The sequence below is a fragment of the Rhinopithecus bieti genome, unplaced genomic scaffold (genome assembly GCF_001698545.2).
Source record: "Rhinopithecus bieti isolate Rb0 unplaced genomic scaffold, ASM169854v2 scaffold_29928, whole genome shotgun sequence".
Taxonomy (NCBI): Eukaryota; Metazoa; Chordata; class Mammalia; order Primates; family Cercopithecidae; genus Rhinopithecus; species Rhinopithecus bieti.
Genome location: NW_016814053.1, coordinates 4,530,510 through 4,554,263, shown reverse-complemented (window position 1 = coordinate 4,554,263; position 23,754 = coordinate 4,530,510). Strand labels below are relative to the sequence as shown.

The following is a 23,754-nucleotide window of genomic DNA, read 5'->3' as shown; positions in this document are numbered from 1 at the left end:
TTAATTCAGTAATGAAACAGGAAAGGGATGTTGGGGCAGACTAAATTTTTTCAGGTAGTCTGTCTGTTTTCTGTGCCTCAGTTTGATGATTAGAACAGTGAATCAGGGTGTTTCCCATTGGTACCTCCTTCTACAAATACCTTGGTTTTATATTTATCCAGTTTACAAAGTTACTGTTCCATCTGACTTCTGCCTCCCAAAACTTTTCTGAGATTTATTATCCAATATTTTCTTCCATTTTGGGGGCCCTTATAGGTTTATGTTTATTGTTTACATGATTTTAAAAAGGAGTGAAAATAAATGCACATATTCAGTATACTTTTTTAACCAGAAAGCTTTATCTTCCCTGAGAACCCTTCTTTATCTCAGTTTCTCAATTCCTCACCCTCATGCTTTTTTGTATGTATAGTAATTATATAGCCTGTACATATTAGACTAGATTTGTCTTCTGTTTGATAACATGCTAATTATAATGAACATTAAATGTCATTGCTGTGGCTGGGTGTAGTGGCTCAGGCCTGCATTCCCAGTATTTTGGGAGACTGAGGCCGGAGGATTGCCTGAGCCCAGGAAGTCGAGGCTGCAGTGAGCTGTGATCACACTAACACTACTTCATTCCAGCCTGGGTGACAGTGAGCCCCGGTCAATTCATTTCTGTATATTCTGTTATAGAGGTTCTAGAGCACTGCTTTGCATAGTGCCTCATAAATGCTAGCTTATCCTGATTGAAATGTAAAATTGAGCATAAATTAGTATAGTATTTTGGTATGGCCATTTTAAAGTTTTCATGTCTCACAGTCCTCTGGGTATGTTTTATTTTGATATAAATTTTTTAAAATTATTTATTCTCTCCTCCAGCCCCACTCTTACGCATTTAGAAATCTTATACAGATTTCTAAATCTATTCATTACTTCTTGATACAAGGCATACAGTAAATCAGTGAGTCCTAAATTCTCATGTCAATGAAATAATCAGTATCTTAATGTGGAGAGTTAGGTTTACTTCGTTATTGTTGTAATGAAATGAAAATCACTTATTCACACTTCATATGCAGCCAATGGCTACCCAGTTCCAATATGGAACTACCTACCATTAGAAAAATAAGAAGTCATTCTTCCTACCCTTCATTCTCTCCCTTCCCTAAGCTAGTAATTATCAAGAAGCTCGAGGCTGAGTGCCGTGGCTTACACCTGTAACCCCAGCACTTTGGGAGGCCGAGGCCGGCTGATCATTAGGTCAGGAGATTGAGACCATCCTGGCTAATACTGTGAAACCCCATCTCTACTAAAAATACAAAAACTTAGCCGGGTGTGGTGGCAGGCGCCCGCAATCCCAGCTACTCAGGAGGCTGAGGCAGGGGAACTGCTTGAACCAGGGAGGCGGAGGTTGCAGTGGGCTGAGATCGCGCCACTGCACTCCAGCCTGGGCGACAGAGCAAGACTCCGTCTCAAAAAAAGAAAAAAAAGAAAAAAAGCTGGAATCAGAATTGCTTACAGAACTTCTGTAAAACAAGCTGCTGGAGCCCTGAGCTAATGCAAAAATCTGGGGATATGGCCCCGGCATGTATTTTTGATATTATTATTATTGATTTTACAAGCAATTCTCATGGGCCCATCTAGTTAAGAACTGCTTTATCTACTTAAGACTGATGAAAAAGCTACTTAATAATCTTTTACTAATGTAAATATGCATATTAATATACATTTAATACTACCTGGTTTGTGAGCCAGACAGAAAATGACCTAGGAACAAAAATACATTTGAATCATGGAGTACGGTGACTCTCAAACCTTGGGGATATGCCGGAAACATTTGGGAGAACTTTTCGAAATGTAATGCTTGCTTTACTGTCTCCCACTCAATAGTGCCTGTGGTGACTTTGATAGAAGCATATCTTATCTCAGGCATGAGATTTGTTATATAAGGATTTGTTATTTATCCTTCAATACTTTTTAGATATTTCATCACATACTAGTACTTCATTTACTTTGGAGAAATGAATGGGTGGAGAGATAGATTACCCCACCACCACCGTCCCTCCACTGAACGTTGAAGCAGTGTAGACAACTGCTTATTCAGAGGCTTGGAATTTTCTAATGCCTTTATCTTATCCCAGTGTGGCCCCATTGGCATTTAAAGCTGAGGAATCATTGTGAATTAAAAGTAGAATTCATAAACCATTAGATCTCTTCACGTGTTAAATCTTATTCCTTTAAAAATAACTCTAGGAAATCATGATGCAGCTGTATTAGATAAATCTTAGGTTCAAAAGATACACTTGAAATCACTTCTGAGTTTCTGAACCTACCTAATTATAGCAATCATTGCTAATCCATGAAACCCCAAGAATTACATTTGAGGATAAGTGGGTTAACTTTATAACCTAAATATACAAGAATGAAGAAAATATTTGATTTTTAATTGTGTAACTTTAGCTGGAAAATGCTGTAGTATGTTTTTTAAAAAAAATCAGATATGCCTAGATGCTTTCAAGAAAGTGGCAGAATTTAAGGAGCAAGTATTTACTCGTTAACATGATTTCTGCTCTTTACTAGATGTACTTACCCCAAATTTATTAATAATTAAAGAGCAGTTATAGTCACCTACTCTGTGGTCACATATTCATTCAGGATAGTTCTTCTGTTAATTCCATTTTCAGGTTTCAGAAAACCCATCAGAAAATAGCCTGTAAAATACAGAACAAAATAAAAACCTAGTTATGTCCCAGAGTGTTCTTTCCTTTCTTTCTTTCTTTCTTTCCTTTCTTTCTTTTCGTTCTTTCCTTCCTTCCTTCCTTCCTTCCTTCCTTCCTTCCTTCCTTCCTTTCTTTCTGTCTTTCTTTCTGTCTGTCTTTCTTTCTTTCTTTCTTTTAGACGGAGTTTCACTCTCGTTGCCCAGGCTGGAGTGCAATGGCATGATCTCAACTCACTGCAACGTCCACCTCTTGGGTTCAAGTGATTCCCCTGCCTCAGCCTCCCTAGTAGCTGGGATTACAGGCATACGCTACCATACCCAGCTAATTTTATATTTTTAGTAGATATGGGGTTTCACCGTGTTCACCAGGCTGGTTTCAAATTCCTGACCTTAGGTGCTCTACCCGTCTCGGCCTCCCAAAGTGCTGGGTTTACAGGCGTGAGCTGTCATGCCTGACCGAGTGTTTCTAATAGTAACATTGAAATAACCAACAGAAAACCAGACCAAAACCCATATACTTATTAAAATAAATTATTTGGGCTTGTTATTTAAACATGGACAAAAAAAAGAAAGTCCAAGGTGGTTTGCAGTAATTGCTACCATGTTAATTTTTACATGCAAATTAACTTTGATTTGAAGAAATCTTACAGAAAAATGAGAAAATATATATAAATTATTAAAACACATGAAAAGATGTACGTTACTACTAATCAAATACATAAAACAAGAATATATATCCATCTTGTTCCATCTTTGCCTTAAAATTATATTATAACCTTTAATCCAGTAATTCTACTCCAGTGAATTCTGAAATAAAATATGGACAAAGATGGACATAGATGTTTGTAGAATTATTAAATATTGTTTACAATGGGCTCAATATTAGAAGAATGATTAAATTGTGATTTATTTACATAGAATATTATGCAGTTGTTAAAATGATCATTTACTAGTCATATTTCATCTTTTATAAGCACATTTTATTTTTTGCCCTGTCTTATGGTACTGAAAGAACACATTCTAAATGATTCAGTTATTTATATTTTGGAGGGGGGGGGTAACTTCCAAATTTCTACCATGGTGTGTGTGTGTGTGTTTTATTGTTTTGGAGATTGTCTTGCTCTGTCATCGAGGCTGGAGAGCAGTGGCCCAGTCACGGCTCACTGCAGCCTGGACTCCCAGGCTCAGGCAGTCTTCCCACCTCAGCCTCCTGAGTAGCTGGGACTCTAGGTGTGCACCACTATGCCTGGTTAATTAAAAAAAAAAAACTTTTTTTTTTTTTGTAGAGAAAAGGTCTTCCTATGTTGCCCAGGCTGGTCTTGAACTCCTGAGCTCAAGCAGTTCTCCCACTTTGGCCTCCCAAAGTGCTGGGATTACAGGCGTGAGCCACCTTGCCCGGCCTCTCTTGTTAGCCGTTTTATAATTAGAGGAAAAACATTAAGACACAAATACTTACAAAGCATTTGTTATGTATCATTTAATTTATACAACTACCTCCTGAGGCACTATTCTCATTTGAGATGAGGAAACTCAGACATTGACAGGCTGAGTAGCTTGCCCAGAGTCATACAGCTAATAAATAGTGGAACTAGGATTTGAATCTAGGTAGTTTGGCTGTGTGCTTCCACCTTAAATTGTGCCTCATCAGCTCTGTGGCAGCATGGTAGGATCCTACTTGCAGGTCCCCTACAAACAAAAAGCTTTCTGAATTTATAATACTGGGTTGAATCTAGTGGATGTCATGGGCTCCTAAAGCTGTAAACTGCCACATGTAAAATTTTGATCCAGTAATTAGCAGTCTACAGCTTTACAAGTTTTATAGTGATATGAATTGTGTTGTCTGTTCTCTTCATACTCTGGCATATAGTGTAGGGCTGCAGACATTGTAATACTCAGTCATGGGCTGCATAGCAACATTTTGGCCAACGATGAACCACATATCCAATGATAGCTCCTTAAGATTATAATGGAGTTAAAAATTTTCTGTCTCCTTGTGATGATGTAGCTTTTGTAACATCGTAATGCAATTACTTTATTTTTTAAATAAATTTTAAAAATAAATGCAGCGACTGGGCACGGTGCCTCACGCCTGTAATTCCAGCACTTTGGGAGGCTGAGGCGGGTGGATCACGAGGTCAGGAGATCAAGACCATCCTGACTAATAATAGTGAAACCCCACCTCTACTAAAAATACAAAAAATTAGCCGGGCGTGGTGGCGGGTGCCTGTAGTCCCAGCTACTGGGGAGGCTGAGGCAGGAGAATGGTGTGAACCCAGGAGGCGGAGCTTGCGGTGAGCCCAGATAGCACCACTGCACTCCAGCCTGGGTGACAGGGCGAGACTCGATCTCCAAAAAAAAAAAAACAAAAACAAAAAGGTGCAGTGGCTCACACCTATAATAGATCCCATTACTTTGGGAGGCCAAGGAGTTTGGAGACCAAACTCATGGAGCCTTGGCATCATGACAAGACCCCATCTCTACAAAAAATAAAATGAAATTGCCTAAGGACACATTTATCAGAACACATCCCCATCCTTAAGTGACGCATGACTGTAGACCTATTGCTTCTCCTTTCTGTGGCTTTTCTTTTTTACTGTTAATTTTTGGGTTCTTCATCGTTTCACACTGTTTTTTAATTAACTTTATTGTGGTATAATAGATACAATAAACTGTATCCGTTTAAAGTGTAAAATTTGAGTTGTGACAGATATTTATACCTCTGAAAGCACCACAATCAACGTTCAGAATATTTCTGTCACCTGTCAAACTTCAGCTCCCAGCAAATTGATCTGCTTTCTGTCACTACGGATTTGTTGGCATTTTCTGGAATTTTATGAATGGAATCACATATACTCTTTTCTAATTTGTCTTCCACTTAATATAATAAATTTGAGAGTCATTCATTTTATTGCATGTGTCAATAGTTTGTTTCTTTTTACTGATTGATGAGTTGTGTTCCATTGTCTAAGCAGTATACCATTGGTTTGCAAATATCACATTTTTGTTTATCCATCTGGGTTATATTCAGTTTTGGCTTTTATGAATCAAAGTTATTACAAATGTGCTTTTCATCTTCTTGGGTAAATAACTAGAGGTAGAATGTCTTGAGTTGTGTGGTACATGTATGTTTATACAGAATTGCTGAGCTGTTTTCAAAAAATTGTCTCATTTAATAGTCCCACCAGCTGCTTACGAGAGTTTGAGTTCCTCTTCACATCCTCACTGACACTGGGTAGTATGTCTTTTTAATGCTGGCCTCTCTGATGTGTGGATACCACTATCTCACTGTGGTTTTAATTTGTATTTCCCTGATGGTTGATAATGTCAAGTATCTTTTCATATGCTGCTTGGTCATATTTCTTTGAGGAAGTAATTGTCCAGATCCTTAGTTCATTTGTCTTCTTGAGTTGTTTGGGCTCTCTATATATTCAGAATACAAGTCTTTTGTCAGATACGTGTGCTGCAAATATGTTGTCCCATTATATGCTTGTCTTTTTGTTTTCTCAGCAGTGTCTTTTAAAGTAGGTAGGTTGGGTTTTTTTGTTTTTAAATAAAGGGCAATTTTTTTGTGGTTCCTTTTTTTTGTGTGTCCTATCTAAGAAATCTTTGTCGTCTTATGCTTCTAGTTTCATTATTTTGGCTGTTGTGTTTAGATAGGTGGTCATTTAGAATTAATTTTCACATATTGTTATAAGGGTTAATGGTCTTTAAAAATATATATATGAATCATTGTTCAGCACTTTGTTGAAAAGGTTTTTCCTTCGCCTTGGATTGGTGTCTTTGTCAAAAAATTCTGGTCACCCATATGTAGGCCTGTTTTGGGGGCCCACTTCTGTTTCATTCATCTGTACGTCTTTTCATAAAGCCAGTAAGTGCAGTGTCTTGATTGACACAGCTTTATGATGTCTTAAAATCAGTTAGTGCAAGTCATCCAATTTTGTTCTTTTTAAGAATGTGACTATTCTAGGATTGTTCTCATTTTCATATAAATTTTACAATCTGTCAATTTCTACAGAAAAGCAAATTGGAATTTTGACTGGCATCTCATTAAATCTTTTAGCTTAATGAGACGAACTGACTTTCTTTTTTTTTTTTTTTTTTTTTGGAGACGAGTCCGCTATGCGCCCAGCTGAGTGCAGTGGCCGACTCAGCCCCACGCAAGCTACTGCAAGCTCCGCTTCCGGGGCTCATGCCATTCCCCTGCCTCAGCCTCCCGGGTATCTGGGACTACAGGCGCCGACGACCTCGCCCGGCTAGTTTTTTGTAGTTTTTAGTAGAGACGGGGTTTCACCGTGTTAGCCAAGATGGTCTTGATCTCCTGACCTTGTGATCTGCCCGTCTCGGCCTCCCAAAGTGCTGGGATTACAGGCTTGAGCCACCGCACCCGGCCGAGAACTGACTTCTTAACAAAATTGAGTCTTGCAATTTGTGAACATGGTGTGCAGTATATAATATTATGTGTGTGTGTGTTGTGTTGGGTCATTTTTAATTTCTTTTGTTATTTTCATTTAACCATTTTGCTTGTTATCAGACTCCTCAAATGAAAATAGATCAGAAACTTGCAGCCATTTGATACAGGGCAGAATATTTGAATCAATTAAAATTTGGGATTTGGGGCCGGGCACGTTGGCTGATGCCTATAATCCCAGCACTTGAGAGGCTGAGGCAGGCGGATCACCTGAGGTCAGGAGTTCGAGACCAGCCCAATTAACATGGAGATTCCCCATCTCTACTAAAAATACAAAATTAGCCAGGCATGGTGGCACATTCCTGTAATCCCAGCTACTCGGGAGGCTGAGGCAGGAGAATCGCTTGAACCCAGGAGGCGGAGGTTGCCGTGAGCCGAGATCACTCCATTGCACTCCAGCCTGTGCAATAAGAGTGAAACTCATCTCAAAAAAAAAAAATTAGGATTTGGTAATGATTTAAAAGTATCATGACATTTACTTCATTTATCATGTGTACGTTACAAGTGAAGGACATATAAATCTCAATTTTTCTTCCAGTTTTAGATAAAAAATAAGTATATAAATAAGGGCTTCTAATATTTTCTTTCTGTACCCTAGTAGATTGTTATCTCCACTTTGAGGTCATTACATTTATTATATAGTTAGAAATTAAGAATGTTTGGGTAGTTTACGTGTCATAATCAGTGTTTTGCATGACATCAGTGTCTGACACAACTCAGACATACAGAAGGAAGTTACAAATTCTTATCCTGAAACAGATTTGCTAAGTGTAAAGTGTTTAAATTTTCCTTTGTTCTAGTAAAACAATCTATTTTTTTTTAACAGATATCAGACACCCGGAAGAACTTTCTCTCTTAAAGAAACCCAGAGATCCAACAAAGAAAAAAAAGAAGAAGCTAGATGACCAGTCTGAAGATGAGGCACTTGAATTAGAGGGGCCTCTTATCACTCCTGGGTCAGGTAAGACTTTTACCAAGCAATGGGCTCAAAGTAAGAACTGTGGACTGTGTTCCTTTGTCTTTCTGGTGGTAGGTAAATGGATCATGTAGGTCAGGAAGAGTGGTCAAATTAAAAAAACAAAAACTTCAATTAGCCAGGCATGGTGGCACGTGCCTGTAGTCCCAGCTACTTGGGAGGCTGAGGCAGAAGAACCGCTTGAACCTGGGAGTCAGAGTTGCAGTGAGTCAAGATCATGCCACTGCACTCCAGCCTGGGCAACAGAGCGAGACTCCGTCTCAAAAAAAACAAAAACTCTCCTTCAGCATTTTTCTCTGTCCTGAAATCGCTATCCAGTGTCAGTTTCTCTCGTGCAAATCGTCATGTCCGGTGTTAATAGTTGAATCAATAAAGAGCAAGCCCACTTCTCTTGTTCAGAGAGTCAGAAAGGAATAGTATCAGAATTGGACTCAGGCAGAAATTGGAAACGTTTTAGTATTTAGATCATGAAAACCACCACTATTTAATTAATGCATTATTCCTTAAATCCTTACTGAAAGTCGGGCGTGGTGGTTCACGCCTGTAATCCCAGCACTTTGGGAAGCCGAGGCAGACGGAGCACGAGATCAGAGAGCGAGACCATCCTGGCTAACACAGTGAAACCCGTCTCTGCTAAAAATACCAAAAAAAATTAGCCGGATGTGGTAGCATGCACCTGTAGTCCCATCTACTCGCGAGGCTGATGCAGGAGAATCACCTAAACCCGAGAGGTGCGGGATGCAGTGAGCTGAGATCGTGCCACCGCACTCCAGCCTGAGCAGGAAGAGCAAAACTCCCATCTCAGAAAAAAAAAAAAAAAAAAAAAACAGCAGGCCGGGCCCTGTGGCTCATACCTGTAATCCCAGCACTTTGGGAGGCCAGGGCAGGCAGATCACCTGAAGTCAGGTATTTGAGACCAGCCTGGCCAATGTGGTGAAGCCCCATCTCGACTAAAAATACAGAAATTAGCCAGGCGTGGTGGTGGACACCTGTAATCTCAGCTACTTAGGAGGCTGAGGCAGGAGAATTGCTTGAACCCAGGAGGCAGAGGTTAAAGTGAGCCAACCTGGGTGGCAACTCCGTCTCGCAAAAAGATGAAGAAAAACCACACACACACAACAACAACCTCTCTGCTTTGCATATTCTGGTTTCCTGGCCTTTCTACCTTTTTTCCTTAAAGGTTTTGCTCCTTTGAGGAGCTTTCTTAGATTCCCTTTCATCACTTTTCCAATCTGAATTAGGAATCCTTCTGTCATAAGTCAGCAGACTTTTCTGGGTTTGGTATTGTTATACTGTGTTCTTCCCTGCTAATGTGAGCTCACTGCATGAAGGGGCTGTCTCACCTTTTTGTCACCAGAATCTAACTCAGCATATGGCATTCAGCAGGCATGCAGGTAATATCTGTTGGGAAACTAGGTGGCTAATTAATTAGGTTATATTTTTCTTTAATTGTGGGCATATACCTGGACTGAACATTGCAGTTTCCTGTGTTTCCATCAGCCACAATTGATAAATCCATTACTTAGGATGGGTCCCTTTAGCAAATATCTAAATTAATCTTACTAATTTAGTTCATTCTGGTTTTTTAAATTCTGAGATGATGATGATGATACTAGTAATGAAAGCAACACTTACAGAGCACTTACTGTGCAGTGCCCACTTTACCCATGGAAACCTATCTAATTTTCACTACAGCTCTTTGCAGTAGATTCTATAATGTATAAATGTTAAATGACTTTTATAGAAGATAATGTTTTTGAAATTCAGAAAACAGTTCCAAACAAAGTTTGTGAATTCAGCTTTTAAGTTCCAGTGGTCAGGTTTTTGATGGGAAAAGGCAGTCCAAGCAGAAAGAATGATCCTAACAAAGAACATCCTTGCAGAAACACAAGATGTGAATAAATGAGTTGAGCCAGTTTATGGGGGAGAGACCTCCGAGCTCCTTCAGGATAACATTGGAACATATTTAACAGCAGGCGATGGAATTCAGGCTAGGGCATTGTAGAACCATTGGTTTCTGAATATTTTACAAAATTATCAAATCATTATTGTAGAAAGAGTATCAAATTTACTTCCAGTCAGTAATTTGTACAGGAGGGAATGTGGGGAAGGATTGCTGATACTGGTGGAAGCCTGTGGGTTGAGGAAGAGGTAAAAGAGAATAAAAGGGGCCGGTCACGGTGGCTCATGCCTGTAATCCCAGCACTTTTGGAAGGCTGAGGTGGGTGGATCACCTGAGTTCAGGAGTTCAAGACCAGCCTGGCCAACATGGTGAAACCCCATCTCTACTAAATATACAAAATTAGCCAGGCATGGTGGCGGATACCTATAATCACAGCTACTCTGGAGGCTGAGGCAGGAGAATCACTTGAACCCGGGAGGCAGAGGTTGCAGTGAGCCGAGATTGCGCCACTGCACTCCAGCCTGGGCTACAGAGCAAGAATCTGTATCAAAAAAAAAAGAGAGAGAATAAAAGATTATGTCCATGTGATATTGTGACATAGTAAGAAATATATATAGTCATGTGCTGCATAGTGATGTTTTGGTCAATAACGGATCACATGTACGATGGTAGTCCCATAAGATTATAATACTGTCTTTTTTTTTTTTAGACGGAGTCTCGCTCTGTTGCCCAGGCCGGAGTGCAGTGGCGGTGATCTTGGCTCACTGCAACCTCCGCCTCCCGGGTTCAAGCGATTCTCCTGCCTCAGCCTCCTGAGTAGGTAGGATTACAGGCGTGCACCACCACACCCGACTAATTTTTTGTGTTTTTAGTAGAGATGGGGTTTCACCATGTTGGTCAGGCTGGTCTCGAACTCCTGACCTCGTGATCAATCCACCCACCTCAGCCTCCCAAAGTGCTGGGATTACAGGTGTGAGCCACTGCGCCTGGTGTTTTTTGTTTTTTTGTTTTTTGTTTTTGAGACACAGTCTTACTCTGTCACCCAGGCTGGAGTGCAGTGGAACTATCTTGGCTCTCTGTAGCGGAAATATAGGCAATTCTTCTGCCTCTGCCTCCTAAGTAGCTGAGACTATAGGTGCACACCACCACACTCGGCTAACTTTTGTATTTTTAGTAGAAGTGGAGTTTCACCATGTTGGCCAGACTGGTCTCGAACTCCTGGCCTCAAGTGATCTACCTGCCTTGGCCTCCCAAAGTGTCGGGATTACAGGCGTGAGCCACCGCACCTGGCCCTGTATTTTCACTGTAACTCTTCTATGTTTAGAGATGTTTAGATACACAGATACAGATACTTACCATTGTGTTACAGTTGCCTGCAGCATTCAGTATAGTAACATGCTGTACAGGTTTGTAGCCTGTGAGCAATAATAGACTGTACCATCCATATAGCCTGGGTGTGTAGTAGGCTATACCATCTGGGCCTGTATGAGTACACTCTGTGATGTTCATACAACAGTGAAATCCCTTAACGACGCATTTCGCAGAACTTATCCCTGTTGTTAGTAGACTCATGACTGTACTAACCTTTGTCACTGCATCATTGGGCTGTTCCTGTGCTGCCCAATTTTTGGCTAGCTTGTGCCCAAGAAGAACATCCTTACCAATTCTTACCCTCCCCAATCTTGGGCTCCCTTGTTCTTTTTCACCCAGTTCCCTTTTCACCCAGACTGCATCTGCTTTTATTTCTGCTCTGTGTACCATTCCTCAGTTCTTTCCTTTCAGATGCCTGACCTTTGGACAGCTTTGAATGTCCTAAGGGACATTTGTGGCCTCTTTATTTGTAAGAGATCCTTTTCAGAAAAAAAAAAAAACAATATTTTTATTAAAACATTGCTATTACTGACAACCACATTTATTGAGCAACTTCTTGTCCAAAACACTACATGTAATATATTTAATCCACACAGTTAAATATATTTATTAATTGAGTAATTCTGAAAAATTGGTAGCCTGAGAAGAGAAACCCAGAGTGGCTAAATCACTTGTCTGGGAGCTGATCCCTGGTAACTGGTAGAGTTGAGCTGTAAGCCCAGGCTCATCCCGCTTCCAAGCTAGAGCTTACACCATTGCACTGTGCGCACACCCGTCTCCTTCCCCCTTCTATCCCTCACGGGTACATACAGACCCATATTTTTTTTTTTTTTTGGGGGGACGGAGTCTGGCTCTGTCGCCCAGGCTGGAGTGCAGTGGCCGGATCTCAGCTCACTGCAAGCTCCGCCTCCAGGTTTACGCCATTCTCCTGCCTCAGCCTCCTGAGTAGCTGAGACTACAGGCGCCCGCCACCGCGCCCGGCTAATTTTTTGTATTTTAGTAGAGATGGGGTTTCACCGTGGTCTCGATCTACTGACCTTGTGATCCGCCCACCTCGGCCTCCCAAAGTGCTGGGATTACAGGCGTGAGCCACCGCGCCCGGCTTCAGACCCATAATTTTAGCAAATATGTCAGTGGCCACGAATGCCACAATCTAGCTTTTATTTAATTTTTGTAGCCTTGTTTACCTTAAAGAAAAAAAAAAGTTAAAATTTAAATTATCTAACAAATCCTTATACTGTACTCTACATGAGTAGTGGCAATCTGAATCATCCCATATCAATAGAAGCAATAATGCTGAATGTTTCTGTAAGTCTTAGAGAGTTAGAATTTGGAAAGCTGAGGAGGTTTTGTTGCCCAGAAACCATGGGTGAACACCAGTATGCATAGAAATTCTTGAGAGTATGCTGGTCCAGGAAGCAGGAAATCTTAAAATTTTTACATCATACAGAAGTGGCTAGAAGCAAACTCTGTGACTATGAAAAATAAAATTATCAGCTTAGATCTTACAAAACAAAACGACAAGAAGCTACTGGTAGAATTGGAAGCACTGGATAATTTTCTAATAGTTCCAGAACTTAACTAATTTTTGCTTCTGTTCCCTTCAGCTTGGTGATAATGACAAAATGTAGGAAAGCTGATTAGTATATAACCTAAGCTAATGAATAATCATGATTGAGTTAGCATCAGTCTTTTCAATGAATTCTTAAGCTGGGCTGCCTTGATTAAGACATAGTAATTTAGATTGAGCAACCCACTAATACTTTTTCTTTTAGAAGTCACAGCTGAATACTAATCCGTATTTTAAAAATACTTTTGTTTGGTAGGAAAGTGGGTTGCAAACCAAAATCACAAATAAGCCTTATGGTTTGTTGTTTTTCCTCTTGGCTGTCTCTGATTTTTAATGGTTGGAGAGTAGTGTATACTGTTGATATAAACAGAATAAATATATGAATTTATATTCTAGGAGAAAATTTAGCCACATAGAAACAAACATATATAATGTCAGGTTTTTCCTCCTCCATGGTCAACAATTTCAAAATAGTAAATAAGTTATAGGGGCTGGATGCGGTGGCCATGCCTATAATCCCAGCACTTTGGGAGGCCGAGGCGGGCAGATCACCTGAAGTCATTAGTTCGAGACGGGCATGACCAACATGGAGAAACCCCGTCTCTACTAAAAATACAAAAAATTAGCTGGACATGGTGGCGCATGCCTGTAATCCCAGCTACTCGGGAGGCTCTCTTGAACCCAGAAGGTGGAGGTTGCAGTGAGCCAGATGGTGCCATGTCACTCCAGCCTGGGCAGCAAGAGCAAAACTCCATCTCAAAAAAAAAAAAAAAAAAAAAAAAAAAAAAAAAAAAAAAAAGTAAATAAGTTGTAAGTATTATTGAATACATAATCTTTCACTTGATCGCCACAAAATACCAGCAGTTTTGGTGATGTCTTCATTTTACTTACGAGGAAATAATTCTACAAGGGTTAAGTAATTTTCCCAGGGTCACAAAGCTAATAAGGAATGCAGCTAGAATTCACATCCAGACGCCAATGCTCATGCCTCTAACCATTAAGTAACACCATCTCTCCAATTCTTTTTTTTTTTTTTTTTTAAGAGACCCTGTGTTGCCCAGGCTGGTCATCAACTCCTGGCCTCGAGTGATCCTTTCACCTCAGCTTCCCAAAGTGCTAGATTATGGGCGTGAGCTACTGTGCCTGGCCATAATGTTTATTTTATGAATTATAATAGGAATGTTTGCTAAATTTTTTCTTTCTTTCTTTCTTTTTAAGGGACAGAGCCTTGCTATGTTGCCCAGGCTGGTCTCAGACTTCTGGGCTCAAGTGATCCTCCTCCGCCTGCCAAGTAGCTGGAACTACAGGTGCACGCCAGCATGGCCAGCTAATTTTTGTATTTTTTGTAGAGATGGGGTTTTGCCATGTTTCCCAGGCTGGTCTCAAGCAATCCTCCTGCCTCGGTTTCTCAAAAGTGCTGGGATAGCTACTCAGGAGGATGAGACAGGAGAATCACTTGAACCCGGGAGGCGGAGCTTGCCGTGAGCCAAGATCGCACCATTGCACTCCAGCCTGGGCGACAGAGCGAGACTCCATCTCAAAAAAAAAAAAAAAAAAAAAAAAAAAAAATGCTGGGATTACAGGTGTGAGCCACTGCACCTAGCCTCAAAACATTTTTTTAAAAACTATTCTTTTAAGTACAAAAGTATCACATGCTTATAGTAAATATTCAAATATTACATAATTACATATTTTTTTTCCTAACAAAAGTGGGACTGTGTTATATACACATTGTGTTTTCTCACTCGGTGATACGTGCTGATGGACCTCATTTTTTTTTTTTTTTTTTTTTGAGACGGAGTCTTGCTCTGTTGCCCAGCCTGCAGTGCAGTGGTGCAATCTTGGCTCACTGCAAACTCCACTTCCTGGGTTCATGCCATTCTCCTGCCTCAGCCTCCCGAGTGGCTGGGACTACAGGCGCCTGCCACCACACCCTGCTAATTTTTGTGATTTTAGTAGAGACGGGGTTTTACTTTGTTAGCCAAGATGGTCTTGATCTCCTGATCTTGTGATCCGCCCGCCTCGGCCTCCCAAAGTGCTGGGATTACAGGCGTGAGCCACCGTGCCTGGCTGGACCTCATATTTTTTAATTACAAAGTTTGTACATTAATACAGTCTCTTTATCATAAACTCAAGTAATATAAAAAATTTATTAAACTTAAGGTGAGTTCCTTTTAAACTTATTCCCTGGCTACTCCTTCTCAAGAGGGAGCCATTTCTTGATTACTACATATAACGAGATTGTTAAGTTTGGAGTCCAACTCGACAATACCCTTTCTGTGTGTTTATACACACATGCGGGTGTAAGATTTGCATATCTAGTCTTATTTTAATAACGTAAATGAGATCCTAATATGTATTTAATGCTCTGCAATTTGATTTTTGGTGCTCAATGTTTTGGTGATTTGTGTCAAAGCAGAGAAGACTCCCTAGTTCTTATAAATGACTTCAGAGTTTTACCTATATAAAAACTATCTATCTGTTTTTCTACCTAGGTGGTATCTAATTTTTCTATCACATGTATCCCAGAGCTGGGCGTTGTGATGTGCACCTGTAGTCCTAGCTACTTGGGAGGCTGAGACAGGAGGATCTCCTGAGCCCAGGAGTTCAACCTGGGTGCTCACACCACTGCATTTCAGCCTGGGCAACAGAGTGAGACCCTGTCTCTAAAAAAAAAAAATACATGTATGTGTGGATACATATATATCTATATACTATATCACACACATACTCTGTCTCTCTCTGTCTCTCCAGAAAGTTTCTGTGGTTTGTACTTCCATCAGCAGTATATGAAAATGCCTCGTTTCCTACATTCTGCTCAATATGGAAATGTTGTAAATGTGTATTTTTGCCAGTTTGACAATAAGTAGTATCTCAGTTATTTTGCGTTTCCCTGATAAATACTAGGATAGTTTAGTAATTTATATGTTTATTAGCCATTTCTATTCTATTTTCAAATGATAGATTTTTTGTTTTATTTATATTTTGTTTTACCGATATTAAAATTTAATGTGTTACTTCCCTTTTATATACTGGCATTTTGTTTGTGGCCTTTTTTAAAAAAAAAAAATTGTTTTACATTTTTATGTGGTCTTATATCTGTTAGCCATTTACTTTATAGTTCTAGGTTTACTCTTGCTTGGGAAAATTTTCTCAAAATATAAAAATAATACCGTAAAGGCGGGCACGGTGGCTCAAGCCTGTAATCCCAGCACTTTGGGAGGCCAAGACAGGCGGATCACGAGGTCAGGAGATCGAGATCATCCTGGTTAACCCGGTGAAACCCCGTCTCTACTAAAAAAAAAAAAACAAAAAACTAGCCGGGCGAAGTGGCGGGCGCCTGTAGTCTCAGCTACTCAGGATAGCTGAGGCAGGAGATGGAGTGAACCTGGAGGCAGAGCTTGCAGTGAGCCCGTGATCCGGCCACTGCCACTCCAGCCCAGGTGGCAGAGCGAGACTCCGTCTCAAAAAAATAAATAAATAAAATAAAATAAAAAATAATAATACCATAAAAATCCTTTTAATAAAATATGGTATAAGATAGATATTTTGGTGAAAATTTTGTAAAATTTATTGCTTTAGTACTCTTTTTAAAAATATGTAATTTATAATCAGTTAGGTAAATTTTACTGTGTTAAAATATAGCAATATTTAGGAGTTTGATTATATCGGGTTTTAAATATCTACAGTAGGTGGACTCAGATTGTAATGCTTTTTGAACTCTTTATTTCTCCTCCTTATAGTTTTTATCTTTCCATGTTGTTTAGTAAGCTCATATTTTGTTGCTAAATCTGTTACTTTATCTGAGTCTTTTCTAGTTTTCTGCCTCAGATGTATTTTAAACCAGGCATTCAGGAAAACAACTTAGTTGGGATTGTCTCTGAACTGCGACTGAGGAATTTAAAATACCCATACCCTCTGACCCAGCAGTGCTGCTAGAATTGGGAAATAACTACACAAATGTTTATTGAAGCATTGGTTTGCAATAATGACATTAGTAACAGAATTTTTTTTTTTTTTTTTTTTTTTTGAGACAAAGTCTTGCCCTGTAACCCAAGCTGGAGTGCAGTGGCGTGATCTCAGCTCACTGCAACCTCCGTCTCCTGGGTTCAAGCTATTCTCCTGCCTCAGCCTCCCAAGTAGCTGCGACTATAGGTATGCACCACCACACCCAGGTTATTATTATTTTTTTTTTTTTTTGAGACAGAGTCTCGCTGTGTCGCCCAGGCTGGAGTGCAGTGGCTGGATCTCAGCTCACTGCAAACTCCACCTCCCGGGTTTATGCCATTCTCCTGCCTCAGCCTCCCGAGTATCTGGGACTATAGGCGCCCGCCACCTCGCCCGGCTACTTTTTGTATTTTTTAGTAGAGACGGGGTTTCACCATGTTAGCCAGGATGGTCTCGATCTCCTGACCTCGTGATCCGCCCATCTCGGCCTCCCAAAGTGCTGGGATTACAGGCTTGAGCCACCGTGCCCGGCTATTTTTTATATTTTTAGTAGAGACAGTTTCACCATGTTGGCCAGGCTGGTCTTGAATTCCTGACCTCAGGTGATCCACCCGCCTCAACCTTCCAAAGTGCTGGGATTACAGGCATGAGCCACCTTAATAGTAACAGAATTTTAAAAAATATGTGCACACCAAATTGGGAATGGCTTACATACGTTACAGTACATGGAGGCAGTGTGTAACGCTACGGGCAGACTGGCTGGGTTTGTTTGTTTTGAGACGGAGTTGCACTCTTGTCACCCAGGCTGGGGTGCAATGGTGCAATCTCTCATTGCAACCTCCGCCTCCCGGGTTCAAGCGATTCTCCTGCCTCAGCCTCCCAAGTAGCTGGTATTACAGACATGCCGCCACCATGCCTGGCTAATTTTTTTTTTTTTAGTAGAGGCAGGGTTTCACCATGTTGGCCAGGCTGGTCTCGAACTCCTGACATCAGGCAATCCGCCCATCTCGGCCTCCCAAAGTGCTGGGATTACAGGCTTGAGCCACCGCGCCTGCCCAGACCGGCTGATTGATAGCTTGGCTGCAGCTTACTTGCTCTTGACCTTGAACAAGTTATTTAGCCTTGCTTTGCCTCAGTTTCCTCCTCTGAAGTGAGAATAATAGAGTTGTTGTGAACACTAAGTGAGTTATTATCACATAGTGCCTACAGAACAAATAAGAACAATGAAGTGATTAAGTATGAATTGAAGAAGATACAAACTGTAGGAAGTTGAAAGGGAGATTTGGGTGGGTGGCTGATTCTATTAAATGTGTGATTGCATTTGTTCCTTCTCGAATTGCTATAAGGAAATACCTGAGACTTGGTAACTTAGAAGAAGAGAGGTTTAATTGGCTCACAGTTCTGCAGGCTGTCCAGGAAGCATGGTGGCATCAGCTCCTGGGGAGGCCTCAGGAAACTTACAATTACAGTGGAAGGCAGAGGAGGAGCCAGCACTTCACGTGGCTGGAGCAGGAGGTAGGGGTGGGAGGGGGGAGGTGCCACGTACTTTTAAACAACCAGATCTCGTGAGAAGTCACTCACTATACAGTACCAAGGGGGGATGGTGCAAAACCATTATGAGAACTCCACCCCTGTGAGCCAGTCACCTCCCACCAGGCCCCTCCTCCACCGTTGGAGATTACAATTAGACATGCGATTTGGGCAGGGAAACAGATCCAAACTGTATCAGTGATTTAGGGGGAATATGTTTTCTGTGTTAGAAACTTTATAAAGCAAATTGTCCATTCTAACTTGACTCAGTTTTGGATAGGAATTATAAGCACACTAGGTGCACATTTTCAGTATTCTGACATTCTTTGTAACAGATTTATTTAATAGATCTTTGAAATAAACAAGACTTTGCCTAGAAGTTAATGTTTTTTCACACTTTATCTACATGCACACTCTCTGTAGCAGAAATACCCTTTGCCCAACTGAGTTGGAGTAATGTGTTGAACCCATTTATAAGTGTGGGGTGTCCAATTAATCCTTTCAAAAGGTGTCACACAATTTTAATTTTGAAAAATACCTGTCTGGTTTAAGGATCTAGCTTTTAAAGCCCCAAGACTAACGATCCCGGTGTTCTTTAAATGCTGATAAAAAGTTCACAGCTTTACTTTGTGTTTTAGGATTAACAGTGTTCGGATTTTAGAGGGTTTTTTGTTGTTGTTTTTTGAGATAGAGTCTTTCTTGGTTGCCTAGGCTGGAGTACATTGGCTCAATCTTGGGTCACTGCAGCCTTTGCCTCCCGAATAGCATGCACCACCACTCCTGGCTTATTTTCCTGTTTTCACCATGTTGGCCAGGCTGGTCTCGAACTCCTGACCTCAAGTGATTCACCTGCCTCGGCCTCCCAAAGTGCTGAGATTACAGGCGTGAGCCACCACACCCGGCCTAGATTTTACAAGTGTTTTTAGTACTAACATTGGAAGAACACGTGTCAGGGACATCAAATCAAATATCCTGTGTCTAGCAAGAGATTACATATTTTCAGTAAACACTTTTTTTTTTTTTTTTTAAACTTTGCCTTTGCTTCCTAGACTAGGTCATGACAGCTACAAAAATCTCTAGCATTAGCACCACTTTTTCACAGGTAGTGTTTCTATCATTGCATGGGGAGAAGAGTTAAAATAGTAAGAAAGGGCCAGGCGCAGTGGCTCACGCCTGTATTCCCAGCACTTTGGGAGGCCAAGGCAGACGGATCACAAGGTCAGGAGATCAGACCACGGTGAAACCCCATCTCTACTAAAAATACAAAAAATTAGCCGGGCGTGGTGGCGGGCGCCTGTAGTCCCAGCTACTCGGGAGGCTGAGGCAGGAGAATGGTGTGAACCCGGGAGGTGGAGCTTGCAGTAAGCCAAGATTGCGCCACTGCACTACAGCCTGGGCAACAGAGCGAGACTCCGTCTCAAAAAAAATAGTAGTAAAGGAGATGGATTCCTAAGCTTAACCCTACATTTAGGGAATGGAAAAGCCATTTTCTTTACATTGTTGAACAGTGTTATACCTATTACACATTTTCTTTTGAAAAATTATGACTACAGGACAAAATATAATTTAACAGAGCTAGGACTTGGGGGAGCTGCTTGTACTTAATGTCATTCTGAACATTTTTAAATGCCTTAAATTCATCTCCTTAATTTTTGTAGTTTAAATAAGCACGTACCATCAGTTGACTAATGTAACAAATAGTTATTTATGTAGCCTCCACTATATGCCTAGCCCTAATACTAAGAAATCAGAAGATAAATAAGGCAATATCCCTTCCTTTTGGGATTTGACTATTAAATATATCTCTGTTAGACTCTTTCTAGGGCAAACTTTTATCTACTCTTTTGCGTTAATACTTTATTTGTTGTACCCTAGAACTTTAAAAAAATACTTTATTCGTAAATCTGTTGAAACCTGTTTATTCACTGAGAAGACATTACCATGAAATTATTTTTAATCTATATGAATGAATTCAGTTCTATTGTGTTACCTTAAAATTATATGGATTTCAAATGGTGGTAAAAGTTGTAGACATGTTTGTCACTATGTACTTGACTAGAGCACAATTTCATTCTTTTAAGTTGAACAAAAAAAACCTGGTTTACTTAGGTTGTAGCTTCTAAGGTTCTCTTAAATCCACTTGAAATGTGTACTTCAGTTTATGATTCACAGTTAGGGAAAATCTGTTTTTTCTTTTTCTCGTTTTCTTTTCAATCTTTTGTTTCTGTCCTCTGTTGTTGCCTTTCCTTTACCTTCTGAATTCCTTTCTTTCCTTTCCTATAGGCACTGATGTTCTTTACATTGGCCCTCTGAAAGGTGAGCCTTGCCACAATTTAAAGACAAAAAATGTTGGTCTGTCTGCTTCAGCTATATCCTTATTTTCTAATTCTCTTGAACTGATTTTTTTTCCCCAGAATTTCTGCCAACTTAATTATATTCTTAAGGCTTTGTTATTACGTATTTTAATGTTATAAAAGGAGAATTAATTACACATATTCTCGTAACAGGTAAAATAATATACTAAGCTTTCCTTTCAGAATAAAACTTTTGTTTCACAATGTGCTTTTGTCATAGTATGTGTTATTATTGAAAATAAGATTCTGTACTGCATACTTACTACCTGTTTTCATGTTACTTATTAGGAAGTATATATTCAAGCCCAGGACTGTATAGTAAAACAATGACCCCCACTTACGATGCTCATGATGGAAGCCCTTTGTCACCAACTTCTGCTTGGTTTGGTGACAGTGCTTTGTCAGAAGGCAATCCTGGTATACTTGCTGTCAGTCAACCAATCACGTCACCGGAAATCTTGGCAAAAATGTTCAAACCTCAAGCTCTTCTTGATAAAGCAAAAATCAACCAAGGGTAAGTTTTAAGATACAGATAAAATTGAATTTCTTTATCCAACTAGAGGTAGAAATGTTGTCTTAATTCTATGTTGTTTTCTTCCACTATTCTTAATTTGTCCAGATGGCTTGATTCCTCAAGATCTCTCATGGAACAAGATGTGAAGGAAAATGAGGCCTTACTGCTCCGATTCAAGTATTACAGCTTTTTTGATTTGAATCCAAAGGTACCGAGGGTTTAAAGGGATCTTTTTTCCCCCCATTTATTTGTTTTGTTCATATGGATGTTTGTTTTTGGAAGTTGGTGGAATAAGGAATTATTTGTATATAGGAAATCTTGAATAATTATTAAAAACCCAAACCTTTAGGCAAAAGTATTTGTATTTTAAATACGTCCATTTTAGTAGGTTGGCAGCGTAACTAAACCTTTTTTATTGTTGTTATTAAGATAATGAAACTTTTGGTTGATTTGGTTTTGTTTTTTGTTGTTTTTTTTTTTTAATCTCTAAGCTCTTAATGTGGCATGATTTGTATTTTAAAGGTACTCGTTTGGTACTATAGAATTAACAAAGTTTAGGCCGGGTGTGGTGGCTCACGCCTGTAATCTCAGCACTTTGAGAGCCCAAGGTGGGCGAATCACGAGGTCAGGAATTCAAGACCAGCCTGGCCAACATGGTGAAACCCCGTCTCTACTAAAAATACAAAAATTAGCCAGACATGGTGGCACGCGCTGGTAATACCAGCTACTCGGGAGGCTGAGGCAGGAGAATCGCTTGAACCTGGAAGGTGGAGCTTGCAGTGAGCCAAGATTGTGCCACTGCACTCCCTCCTGGGCAACAGGGCAAGACTCCATCTCAAACAAACAAACAAAAAAAGAATTGGCAAAGTTCATTTTTAAAATTTAAGACCTCTCTTCAACTATATTTAAGTAAAAGAAAAGTTTCAGAAAGATTACCTTTTCAATTACTTTTAGATTACTAATTACGTGCCAAAAGATGTTGCTTCAAAAAAAAGGTTTTTTCTTGAGACAGGGTCTCATTCTGTCCCCCAGGCTGGATGCAGTGGCATGATCATGGCTCACTGCAACCTCAAAGTCCTGGACTCAAGCCATTCTCCCACGTTAGCCTCCCAAGTAACTGGGACTGCAAGCTCACCCAGCCATACCTGGCTAACTTTATTTTCTGTAGAGACAGAGTCTCACTTTTTCATCCAAGCCGGTCTCAAAACTCCTGGGCTGAAGTCATCCTCCTGCCTCAGCCTCCGAAAGTGCTGGGACTACTGGCCTGAGCCACCACGCCCAGCCAAATTTTTCTTAGGTCTACATATTTTTCCTCTGTAACAGGCAAACACTGTTATTTGTCTTTGCTATGATTGGTGTTATCTCTGCTACCATAGTACTTCACTTTTCTGGTAAGATTTAACTTTGCTATAAATATCTGGAACTTTTTTCCCCTGTAGAAAACACTTGGCACAGAGGTTTGAATCTTCTACTTCTGTTTCAGCCTGGGGGAAAAAACCTCTCTTGGCTACCCTCTCATCCTTTTCATGTTTAGACTATAGTCTAGATTTTAATGTTATGTTTATCATCTTTATTATATGCTTAAGTAATTCTTTATACAACAGTAAAATCTCTATAATAAAATTATAGAAAATAATTTTAATTCATTTTCAGGCCACATCTTATCTACTTTTAGTAAAGCCAAAGCTCCTTTGGGAATAGTTAACATTTGTGAGGGGAATGGAGATGTATTTTGTCAACATTCTAAAATACATGTTGAGCATTCCTAATTTGAAAATGTAGAGTGCTCCACAAGCTAAAACTTGTGAGGGCTGACATGATGCTGAAAGGATATGCTCATTTTGGATTTCTGTGTTAGGCACACTCAACTGGTATAATGGAATATTCCAACATCTATACAAATTCTGAATTCAAAACAGAAGGTCTCAAGCATTCTGGATAAGGAATACTCAATCTATAGTATTCTTAAGGCATTACTATTGACTTTTATTTATATAATTAAATGGATAGTTGAATAACATGTAAGTAAACATTTTCCACAGGTATATTTGCCCTGTATTTTGCATACTTAAAATAACTGCCGTTTCCACGGACTTGCCACTTTATCTGGGTATGCTTCTCTACAGTGAACAAAATGTTCCCCAAAATAATTTGCTTTCTGATTACATTTTAGTATGGCAAGTTGCAGTAACGACACTGAAAAATAATTGGTAGTTCTGCCTTACTTTAATGTCATCAAATTAGATTTCTTATGTTAAAGGCTACAATGTCTAGTGGTTATTCCCCTGAAAAATAACATACAGGATCTATTTTTAATACAGTAAAATCAATTATTCTCTGTCGGCCGGGCGCGGTGGCTCAAGCCTGTAATCCCAGCACTTTGGGAGGCCGAGACGGGCGGATCACAAGGTCAGGAGATCAAGAC

At 40.0% G+C, this 23,754-nt stretch overlaps 1 protein-coding gene across 4 annotated transcripts in view; it reads left to right on the top strand.

The window, feature by feature from the left end:
- The window catches only part of FERMT2 (FERM domain containing kindlin 2), a 97,971-nt gene that overhangs the window by 49,495 nt on the left and 24,722 nt on the right, over nucleotides 1-23,754 (top strand). For 2 of the 4 annotated variants that reach the window (XM_017849496.1, XM_017849497.1), the window contains exons 4-7: nucleotides 7,990-8,124; nucleotides 20,745-20,777; nucleotides 21,104-21,329; nucleotides 21,435-21,537. In XM_017849496.1, coding sequence (XP_017704985.1) covers nucleotides 7,990-8,124; nucleotides 20,745-20,777; nucleotides 21,104-21,329; nucleotides 21,435-21,537 — 497 coding nt within the window. The remainder of the gene's footprint in view (nucleotides 1-7,989; nucleotides 8,125-20,744; nucleotides 20,778-21,103; nucleotides 21,330-21,434; nucleotides 21,538-23,754) is intronic. The other 2 variants (XM_017849500.1, XM_017849498.1) reach the window with 1 other exon arrangement.